The sequence below is a fragment of the Muscardinus avellanarius genome (assembly GCF_963383645.1).
Source record: "Muscardinus avellanarius genome assembly, chromosome: 5".
NCBI lineage: Eukaryota > Metazoa > Chordata > Mammalia > Rodentia > Gliridae > Muscardinus > Muscardinus avellanarius.
Genome location: NC_137790.1, coordinates 50,388,310 through 50,400,669, shown reverse-complemented (window position 1 = coordinate 50,400,669; position 12,360 = coordinate 50,388,310). Strand labels below are relative to the sequence as shown.

The 12,360-nt window shown below is 34.8% G+C and overlaps 1 protein-coding gene across 1 annotated transcript in view; it reads right to left on the bottom strand.

The window, feature by feature from the left end:
- Positions 1–10,862: 10,862 nt before the first annotated feature.
- Positions 10,863–12,360, bottom strand: part of ADGRG7 (adhesion G protein-coupled receptor G7) — a gene marked incomplete at both ends in the record, with an annotated part of 61,811 nt that continues 60,313 nt past the window's right edge. Inside the window, one exon of the mRNA XM_080696502.1 lies at positions 10,863–11,123. Within this exon, the coding sequence (XP_080552628.1) occupies positions 10,863–11,123 (261 nt within the window). The remainder of the gene's footprint in view (positions 11,124–12,360) is intronic.

Below are 12,360 nucleotides of genomic sequence, written 5' to 3'. Positions count from 1 at the left end.
CTCAATTCAAAGTATAAACAATTGATTAGACCACATGGAGAATAGAATCTCGCTCCTAGAAGAGGATCATTCCAAAAATGAACACATAATTTATAACTTAGAAAAAAAATCAGACAGCAGGAATCTGACATTGAAGAAATATGGGCCCATTTTAAGAGAGCTAACCTAAGAATAACCGGAATAGAGGAGGGAAAAGAAGGTGAAACCAAAGGGATCAATAATATCTTCAAAGAAATAATAGCAGAAAAATTTTCCAAACATAGAGCAAGAGATCGATACACAGGTCCAGGAAACGTATAGAACTCCCTTTAGATAGGACCAGAGAAGAGGTTCCCTACGCCATATAATTGTCAAAAGGACCAGTGTGGAAGCCAAGCAGAGAATCTTAAAGGCAACAAAAACAAAAGGCCAAGTGACATTCAGAGGCAAACCAATTAGAATCACTCCAGACTTCTCAAAGCAAGTCATGAAAGCCAGAAGGGCTTGGAGTAACATATTCCAAACTCTGAAAGAAAACAACTTCCAGCCAAAAATTTCCTACCCAGCACAACTATCAAATTAGATGGGGAAATAAGAAGCTTCCATGACAAACAGAAACTGAAGAAATTTATGTCTTCAAAACCAGCGCTAGAGAAAATACTCAAAGACATTAACTACAATGAAGAAATAGGTAATACACACCAGAACCATAGAAACAAGATTTTCCATCCAGCGGACAACTAAGCAAAGAAGAATATATTCATGTGTTTATTGGTTAAAATCTTTGGAGATTCATTATTTATTTTAGTCTTTTATCTATTTCTAAATTGTATTGTTTGCTTTTATTGTTGCTAATTTTTAGGATTTCTATTTGGAATATTAATATACCTTCATATATAGCATTTGGAAATATTTTACACCATTCTATCAGTAACTTTTAACTCTGTTTACATTGTCTTTGGATATACAATTTTTTTATTTTTTAGGAAGTTTGTTTATTCTGTTGTTGCCTGTGCCTTTGAAATCATATCCAAGAAATCACTGCAAATTTCAATGTTGTGAAGTGTTATGACCCAGGTTTTCTTCTAAAAGTTTGTAATCTTAAGATTTACATTTAGGTCTTTTATCTATTTTGAGTTAATATTTGTATATGGTGTTAGGTAAAGGTCCAACTTTATTCTTTTTCATGTAATTATTATTTTTCAACAATATTTAGTAAAAGGATCATTATTTCCTTCACCAAATGTTCTTGGAAACCTTGTCAAAAATAACTTGACCATTTATGGAAGAATTTATTTCTAGGCTTTTTATTTTACTCCACTGGTTTATATATCTGCCTTTATAGCAGTACTACACTGTTTCAATTAATGTAGTTTTATAAGGTTTGAAATCAAAAAATGTACATCTTCTAGCTTTGTTCTTTTTCAAGATTGTTTTGGGTATTTAGAGTTCATATTTCATGTTAGGATAGATTTTTTTCTGGAAAAAGTTTGATATCAGACAAATGAATCTGTTATGTGAGGTTATCATTGTTAATTTTGGATAAAATGCTATAATATTAGATGTCAACCACTAAGCCAAGCATGGGAAGGAGGGAGAGGGAGAGAATGGTGTGGGGTAGGGGCTAACTGGACAATGTGTGCACATATGTCTACACAAGTTTTTCATCCCATTATGATGTATGAATACAGTGCACCAATAAAAAATTTAAAAAAAGAAATAGTCAAAGGGGACTTTATTTCTACAAGGAACACTTTAATTTGTCATTTGTTTTCAAAGAAAATATGTGCATGTATTATTTATCTATCTTTTGTGGTACTGGGGATTGAACCTAGGGTGTTCTACCTACAAGCCATCCCTAGCCCTATATTTTTTGCTTTGGGGACAGGGTCTTGCTAGGTTGCTGAGAGTCTTGCTACTTGCTGAGGCTATCCTCAAACCTATGATCCTCCAGGCTCAGCCTCCCAAGTACTGGGATTACAAGTGTGTTCCACCATGACTGGCTTCATGTATTATATAGGTGGAGAAAATATTTTTAAATAATTTCACACTACATTTAGAATCACCAAATATTTAAGTTGGTAGGATATTTCAAGTTCACCTAGTCCTACCTGCTCTTTTACAAAAATGGAGCTTTTTACCCAGAAAGGCAAATGGCTTTCCCCAAGTCACAAAACTTGTAGGTAGAACCAAAACTCCCAGTATAGACTGCTTCCATGCTCTGTTATTGCCTAGACAGTACTGGGCCAGAAAGACAATCTTTGTTGTTGTTGTTGTTGTTGTTGTTGTTGTTGTTATTGAAAAGATTTAGAAAGTCTCAATTGTTATGTCATGGTTTCATAGCAACTTACATCAAAGGTCAGCAAATCATAAAGGTCATACTTCCACGTGTACTATAGCTCCACTGGAAGAAAGATACAGATAAGAACTGGACTATAGTTCCCTGGAAAATAGTTTGTAAAAAAAAAAATAAGAGCATCAGATCATATCATTTTGCTTTGCTTCCCTCCCTTCTTCTTTGTTAAAGAGCAAGCATATTTAGCAATAGGATTTTCCTGAAACATGATCAATGGATTACAAAAAGGATTTATAACTTATATCTACTTTTTGAAGTAATTCACAAATCAGGACTTATAAAAGAAGTATGGAAAAGCCCCTAAATTGTCATTATGCTGTTGAGACTATTAAGCTCGTTGGCAGTTTCTTGTCAAATAAAATGTATGGCTACTCTATAAAGAACTATTAATGAAATTAAATATTATTCATTGGCCTATCAAGAGTATGTTTGTGGTAATTCTATTATCATAATTATGGATTCTGTAGCTTGAATAAGAAAATATTTGGTTGTGGCTTTTGTGGGTTGGTGATTAGCTTTATAAATGATAATTGGAATAGTAGAGTATGCTTATTTTTAGTCTGATCCCAGGAATTTCACAAGATATTTCAAGAGAAAGCAAAGCATGTATTCACACAAGACTGGCACAAGAATTTTTTTAGCAGTTTCATTATAATAGCAAAACATAGCTGGGAGTGGTGGTGCACAACTGTAATTTTAGTATTCGGGAGGCCGAGACCGTAGGGTAGCAAGTTTATGGTCAGCTTTAGCAACTTAGCAAAGCCCTCCACAATTAGTGAGACTTGGTTTCACAATAAAAATAAAATAGGGCTGAGTTATAGCTTGGCAGTAGAATGTTCCTGGATTCTATCCACAGTACCAAAAAAAAAAAAAAAATCAAGACTTAAAAATGACCAAATTCTCATACATTAGTGAATGCACAAATTCAGAAAACCTAAACAGCTGAATACTGCTCAGCAATAAAAATAAACATGCCACTGATATACACAATATAGAAGAGCCAGGCACAGTGGCACCTGGCTTGTAATCCCAGTGTTTGGGAGGCTTAGATAGGAGGATCACAGATTCAAGGACAGCCTCAGAAATCTCGAGGCCCTCTGCAACTAAGTGAGACTCTTTTTCAAAATAAAAAATAAAATGTGACTTGAAGGAGGGTAGCTCACAGGTAAAATGACCCTGGGTTCAATCATTAGGAAAACACACACACACACACACACACACACACACACACACACACACGAAAAAAAAAAAAAACCTCAAAAATAGCATCCTGAGTGAGAGAAGGGAGACTCAAAAGAGGACATACTGTATGATTCCAATCATGTGATATTCTGGCATGAGGTAGACAGAACAAATCTTTGGTAAAAGAAATCACTGGTTGCCTGGGCTGGGGATGAGGGAAGTGTTTAACTGGGGAGAAGCAGTAGAGAATGGTATGGGGTGATAGAGATGTTCTTAATTTAATTTGGGGCAGTGGTTTTACAGGTGTATGTAGTTGTTAAGAATCACCTAATTATGCACTTAAAATGTGAATGCTTTATTTATGGAAATCATGCATCAATAAAGTTAATTTATAAAAGAAAGAAAGAAAAGGCAACTTCCCTGCCTTTCCTAAATTTAGGAAAACTAATACTAAACAAAATACCCCCCAAAATAGAATTTCTCAGTGATCCAGTTGTGATATTGAAGTTTTCCATAATGCATTAAATATACATTTGTATATTCATAGCATTGTGTAACTTCGGAATAACATTAATTATACATAGCTTGTATATGCACTTAATAAATTGGCAGGCAAGGATATGAACACACTGAGTTCTCAAATGTGAGAGGATCCTACCTTGTCCTCTTTGATCTTTCAAAACAGTTTATCCTTTCATTTGAAGATATACCCAGATGGATATTTTTAAAAACTCAATGTCGATTTCACATTGTGTTGGAATAACTATATTTCCCAAGAAATTGCTGTGATTTTTGTTTTATTTAATTATTAAGAGATCTATGATTTTCATGACCATGTTTTTCTATTTCTGTTGGGTATTAGGAAGCTCACTGTCTAGCTTGAGGTCCACTACTAACAAACATACAACACCATAGATGGTGTCAGCCCCTTTAAAAAACAAGCCAGGCCTAGTGGCTCCTGCCTATAATCACAGTGCTTGGAAGATTGAGATAATAGAATCACAGGTTTGAGCCCAGCCTCAGCAACTTAACAAGACCCTCAGCAACCTAGTGAGATCCTGTTTCAAATATATATATTTAAATATTATTTTAATATTTTATATTATAATTAATATTATAATGTTATGTATTTAAGTTATTTATGAATATATATTTATATTACATATTTAATAAATATATAAAATATTTTTAAAAAATATAAAAATAAAAAATATAGGGTTGGGGGGTCATAGCTTGGAAGTAGAATACCCCTCGGTTCAATCTCCAATACCAAAACATTTTTTAAAAAATTTACAAGGTATGTTTCTTGGATACTAATTATATGTTTCTTAGGTACTAATCTCATCCCTAGCTTTATTCATGTATATCTTGTTCTTAATTTCCCTTCCTCTTTTACTTAATCAGTTTTTTCAGCAACTTCTATATTTATTTATTTATTTATTTATTTATTTATTTATTTATTTATTTACTTTGGTGGTACTGGGGTTCCTGGAAACCCCTCTACCTCCGGGCTACAATCCCAGACCTATTTTATATTTTTATTTGGAAACAGAGTCTCTTAAGCTAGCGAGGCTGGCTTCAAACCTGCGCAATCCTCCTGTCTGCCTCCCAAGTGCTGGGATTACAAGCGTGCGCCACCACACCCGGCTATAATTTTTAAAGTATACATTATAATATATAATTATATATAGATAGATTATAATAGATTACTTAGGAAGTAATACAGATTGTGTATGTGTAATATTACTTTGAACCTCTGTCAGTTTTTAAATTTTTGCTAATTAAAAATTGCTAATAAGACTTCTCCAAGAGTTCGTGTGTTATTTTTAAGAAAAGGGAAAGGAACACAAAGAAACAGAAAATGTATTTTTGGGGGGAATATTGTCATGGAGCTCGAGCCAACTGCATTCTATAATGAAGGGTTAGCTATTGTCATGCATCATTCATGATTTATTCAGGCTCATTTGGTTTATTGGTGCACCTGTTTCTGCATGTCAGAAGTTTCTGCATAGATCTCAATGTATTTCTTAATACAAAATAAAATATAGTTTGTTTGCCTTGTGAAGATATATAAACTCAGAAAATGCTAAACGCTTAAATGATTTAAATCAAATTCAGCATGTGTGTTTCACTATACCAAAAGAGAGGAAAACAATAAACTGGGGTAAATATGTCTACCAAATGTAATCATAGTTAAAGGAGCAATAATAAATAACTCACAGTGATTTATGGGAAAAAGTCTTTAAATTCATAAATGGGCAAAAGATCAACATGAATACCAAAATAAACATATACACACAAAGATGTTTATGATATTCCAAATGTTGATGACATCATACACTATTTCATTCCTTTTAAGGAAAGTTACTAAAATATATCAGGAACCCAAGCAAATGTTCATACTCTGTGATTCATTTCTCTAAGTCCCAAGAATTTACCCTAAGAAAATGGTGAAAAAGAAAAAATACACATACTATTGTATCACAATGTCACTACAATGTTAAATATTGAAGTAATCTAAATATACAATAGGAAAACAACTTAGAAAATCATTTAATATTGTACAATACAAATTAGTATGAGGAATGCATAACTAGGTAATAGTAGGTAAAAATCAGGATAAAATTTCATTTTTCATAATCATAGTTATGTAAAATTCTTATGTATTCAGTCAAAGTGTATAGGTAATATGGAAAGACAGACAACAGCGGTAGGTTAAGTAATTATAGATTTGGTTTTTAAATACATACTTGGTGAAGATTGTTTTATCTCCAGCTTTATTAACATATGATCAACAAAAAAGTATATATTTAAAGTATACGATATGTTTTGGTATACAAATACATTGTAAAATGATCACCACAATTGAGTTAACTAATAACTTCCAGAGTTACATGTGTGCATGTGTGTTGAGAACAGGAGATCTACTCTCAACAAATTTCAAGTATACAATGCACTATTATCAACTATGGTCATCATATTGTACATTAGGGTACCCGAACTTATTTGTCTTATAACTTAAAGTTTGCACTTTTTTTTTTTTTTGGTGGTACTGGGGGTGGAACCCAGGGGCTTTCTACCTCGGGCTATACTCCCAGACCTATTTTATATTTTATTTGGAAACAGGGTCTCACTAAGTTGCTGAGAGCCTCACTAAGTAGCTGAGGCTGGCTTCGAACCTGCGTGATCCTCCTGTCTCAGCCTCCACGCCCGGCTTAAAGTTTGCACTTTTTGAAAAAGTTCCCTTTTCTTTCACCACCCAGCCTCCAGTAACACCATTCTACTCTCTTCTGCTATGAGTTTGACTACTTTTAGATTCTGTTTATAATTGAAATCATGCAGGATATTTCTGCCTGGCTTATTTCACTTAGCATGTTTTCCAGGATTCAATAAATTACATGAGATGCTTTACACTTTGTCATAAAATAGTCTGTTAGATCTGAGTTTACCAAACTTGGAGCAAATGTAAGTGTTCTAAACAGCTTGAGGTAGACTAGGCCAAGCTGCAATGTTTGATAGATTGTGTTATATGCATCTTCAACTTTGGATATTTTGTATTTACAAGGAATTCATCAGGAAACAAACCACTGTAAGTCGAGGAGCATCTGTGTGTAGACTACAATTTCTCTATTCATTCACCCATCAACTGGCACTTAACTTTTTCCTTATCTTTTATCATGAATAATGCCACACAAATAGGAAAGTACAGTATCTTCATGAGTTGCCGATTCCATTTCCTTTGGTATATGCCCAGCAGAGGCACTGTTGGGTAATATGGTAGCTCTATGTTGTTTGTTTGCTTTTTGTTACTGGGGATTGAACCCAAGGGAATTCTACCTCTGAGCTACATACTCAGTCTTTATTATTTTTATTTTGAAACAGGGTCTCATTAAATTGCCAAGGCTGGTCTGGAACCTGCAATCCTTCTGTCTCAGCCTCCTCACCACTGGGATTACCACACCTGGCTGGTAGCTCCACATTTGACCTTTTGAGGGACATCAGTACTGTTTTCAGTAATGCCTGTTGCACTCCCATCAACAGTGTACAAGGATGCTCTTTTCTCTGTATCTTTGTCAACACAAACCTATGTGGCTTATCTTTTTGATGATTGTCGTTTTAACAGATGTGCAGTGTTATTTCATTATGATTTTGATTTTGCATTCCCCTGAGGATTAGTCACGCTGAGCATCTTTTCATATGTCTCTTAGCTATTTATATGCTTTCTTTGGTAAAATATCAAATCAGGTCCCAGGTCCTTTGTTCATTTGTTAATCAGGTTATATATTTTTTTGTTATTGAGTTGCATGTGAATATATTTTAAAATTGAAATAGTTTTAGCACGATTTCAAGCACCATATAATTTCCTCCTGTCCTTTTTAACCCAGTTCAAACCCCACTGAGAGGAGGAAAATGATTGGTGAGGCTTGAAGTGCTTTATTTTCCTGAGGGTACCTATATTTTATCAAGAGATTTAGTAGAGTCTCTTTGACATTTTGCTTCCAACATCCCTTCCTGGGTGTAACTGTCCATTCTCCACTCTGTAATAGCCTGTGCATCAAGTCACCTTTACCCCCCCACCCCACTTCACAGTGGGTGCATGATAGGGGCTAGACCAATATTCCTTGGGATCGCTTCCTAGGTAGGGCATGCCAATTCTGAAACTGCTTGCCCTCAATCTTCCTCTCCTTGGTCCGGTTATGCTCTATATCACAGAGGGCCTGAGCTCCACAGACACCTGGCTCTGCTGGAATTTGGCTGGACACAGCCAAGAGGAGACATGCTAGGAGACTGCAGAGCAGGAGGAAATGGAAATCAGGATTCCTCCCCACTCTTTCAGGTGCAGATAGGCTGCCTCTCATTGGCTCCAGCTCCCAGCACTGGCCCATTCTGGTTTCAGCCCCAGCCTCTAGCTCTGGAAATTCTTCTTATTTTATCTCTTGTGAGAAGTATCAGCTTTCTCCTTTTTCTAATCTCTGGATTTCTGTAACTTCCCCCACTTTTGTCTTTAAACTTTTTAAACTTTTTATTTTTTATATTTTTAAATATTATTATTATTATTATTATTATTATTATTATTATTAGTGTGTGTGTGTGTGTGTGTGTGTGTGTGTGTGTGTGTGTGTGTTGTACTGGGGTTCCTGGAAGCCCTTCTACCTCCGGGCTACTACACTCCCAGACCTATTCTATACTTTTTTATTTTTGGAAACAGGGTTTCTTAAGCCAGCACAGCTGGCTTCAAACCTGCACGATCTCCTGTCTCTGCCTCCCAAGCACGAGGATTACAAGCGTGTCCCACCACACCCGACGTCTTTAAACTTTTTAAATACCAAGGAACCAATTGGTGGCCTTAAATTTCCTCTGTTTTGAATACTGTGTTTTCTATTTTCCTGCTGTAACTATAATTAGAATTAGAGTTATTCTAATAAGGTTTAACTTGTGGATGCTAAGAGATAATAAGGCTGTAAGATTAAGAATGCCAGTAGCCATTTTCCAGCCATTTAATTTGAGAATATGTCAAACAAAGCCACAAAGCACAGAAAGCCATGAAACAGTGGAAGAAAAAGGATTCTGGCAAATTCTTAGAATTTCTTGCTATAACTACAGCTAGAATTAGTATTATTATATATTTTATGTCCCAAACTAAGACACTTGAGAGTAGAGGGTGCTGTTGCTAGTATTTAAATGAGAATAGCAGGCACACATTAGACCTGGCCCAGGCAAAGAACACAGAGTCACACTACTGAAAACCAACCATCTTGGACTTTACATTAATTGAGACAGAAAATTGCCTTTTACCTTTAGCCTAATTTGAGTTGAATTCTTATTGTGAAACTAAAAGACTGCTGACTAGTACAAAAGATAAGCATTCAAACTGTTTCCTTATGAGTAGGATTTTAGGGTAGATATATTATCAATGTTCACCCGAATTAGTCTCCACGATTATATATGGAGCTTGGACACTTGTAGTACAGCTATTTTAGGAATGTTATATGAAATTTTAGTTGTTATACCCCCCCAAAATGCTGAGAAAAATGCGAGGAAAAAAAACCATAATTGCCATGAGAAACATATGCACCCTACTCACAGGCTATCTATAGCTCTTTGATGATTTTTTTTATCACATTTAAAGTGGCACTTACTAAGATATAATTTTCATCTAAATATAAATTAAGGGTCAACCACATCTTACAATTTTCTCTGCGTCCAAGCCCCTATCAAGGCATACACTACAGCACCACTAAGAGCACTGACCTGTGAGAACCACTTTTCTTCTTTACCCTCTTCCATTTAGTTTTCTCCATCCTCCCACAAAGTCTCCTTTCTACTACTGATTAAATAGGTGGTGTTGGCTTGCCTAGGAACCCAGCTGCCATTTACAGCCATTTCTACTAAAGTGCACATTCTTTAGGGAGCGGTGAGAAGGGTATGCCAAACTCACATGGCATCTGCTAGTTCCTTAGACCAGTGCGCTCACAACAGCTGCCGAGTTTGTGGCAAACCGAAAGCAGTAATTCAAAGACTATTTCCTAAGTCCACTGAGAATGCTTCTCGCCTCAAAGGAATAATTTTCCACTTAAGAAGCTATGCATAATTTAAGTGTTTGAAATTCCATGAGTAGTTAAATCTTCTAAAAGCTATAAATGAAGACTTTGACCAGCTTTTCTTTCTTTTGAGTCTCAGTATTGTTTCACCAATAAAAAGGCAGATAGATTAAGAACTGGAAGAAAATATTCAGAGGCTTTAGTAACCAACAAATATGTTCCACTGCCATTTCTTACAGAGCCTATTGCTCTGATCATAAAACATATATTTTTCTGTTTTTGTTTTAGCAGAAAAAAAATGTACCTATGTCCAGAAGTGAAATTGGTGCCAAATTTGTCATTGGAAGTAAAATTATAAAGATACAAATACGTAGAACCTTAAAATATTCAGAGATCAAATGTATAATATGTACAAGCAACTCCCCATACTCCATCAAGAGTCATTTTGTTCTAGAAGGTAATTTTTTTTTTTTACCTCAGGTGCTTTTTAAAAAAAATGTAAAATAACTTGTTATAGTTTCTGCAATGTTGTGCAAATGTGTCATGTAATGATGTAAGAAGCAAGGGCCATTTTAAATTCTGTGTGGAATCCTTCATCTGATTTGATTGAAAGTCTATTGAATACTTCAAAAACTGCCAACTCCTTTATCCTTGAGGACAACAACACCAAGTTTTACTTAATTTATAACTGGGGGAAAGAATCCATTTAGGAAAACTTTCTAGGACCACTAGGAAATAAGTGAAGGAAACTGAAACTCAAATGAGTCGGATAAGAAGAAGTCCACGATTGGTAACACTGCTGTCTACATGCTTGAGTTTGCCTCTTTACTTCTAGAGTCTGTCATTTCCTCCATACTTACAGATGGCTCCAGCAGCCTAAAGTGCTCTTGTAAATGTGGGAAGGACCTGAGCATGTTATACATCCTTACACGCAGCCTCATTGGGGTCATTGAAGGCAGCGGCTTCACTCTCCCAATGGATGATGACAGCGACCTCAATACTTTAGAAGCTTTACTCTGGAAGATTTTAGTTCTAACAGTGTAGAGGATAAAAATTTGCAGTCCCTGCAGATAGAATACAAATTTAACATTAGGTAAGCACTGAGGTATAGAATGAAGGGAGAGATTTTATTTCACTCTGCCATTCATCTTTCTCATCATGCACCAACTTCCTAACTTGAGCTTATAGCTGGCATGCACATCATTCCCTTATGCAAAAGGCTATAGGTAATCATAGTAGTTTTAGAAGACTTGAGTTTATGCCCCAGTCAATGTTATTACCTTGAAAAGAAGGTAATCAATATATACTGTTTTACTCTGGAAATTAAACATTGTACCTTAGAAGTTATAATAATAATAATAATAATAATAATAATAAGATTATAATTAACAGAATTTAAAGTATAATATAAATGTCCAAATAAATTGAGTAAGTTATGTAAAAGAAAATGTAATCCATGTAGTGCAATTTATAAAACTAAGGAGGCAATGAAGAATGTATGTGAGAAAAGAAAAGAAGGTCACAGTATAAAAATAAACATTAGTTTTGGCAACTAACATTCAACTAAATAGTTAAAGTTTTTAATGAAAGGCAAAATGATGAGAAAAATGATCAAAATCAAAAATTGAAATATGTAGAGTCTAAAAAGAGACAAGTCAAAAGCAAAGCGATCAGAAATTTAAAAACAAAACTAGCAGGAATAAATTAGAGAAAATAAAATAAAAACAAATTAAAAGTTGTATTAATAAATTAGAGAAAATAAAATAAAAACAAATTAAAAGTTGTTGTATTAATATAGAAGGAATCATAGAGAAGTGAACACAAAGAGGAAATCTGGTTTCAAGATGTCTTTCAGCCAGGTGTGGTGACATATACTTACAATCCTAGTACTTGGTAGGCTGAGACAAGAGGATCCTAGGTTTGAGGCCAGTCTCAGGAATTTAATGATATTCTCAGCAACCTAGTGAGACACTGTTTCAACAAAAAAAAAAAAAAAATTTTTTTTAAAGAGGTTGTGTTGTAGCTCACAGGTAAAATGGCCCTGGACTTAAACCCCAGTTCCATTAAAAAAATAAAAATAAAAAGCCTTTCAATAGCATCCTGTTTTATTGTAAAGTCTGGGACAGGTATGGTGGCATACAACTATAATCCCAGTATTTATTTAGGAGGCTGAGTGGCTCAGACCGAAAGATCACAGGTTCAAGGCCAACCTCAGCAACAAGGTAAAACTCTCAACAAACTAGAAAGACTGTTTCAAAACAAAAAATAAAAAAAGTATTGTGGGGGGTATAGCTCAAAAGT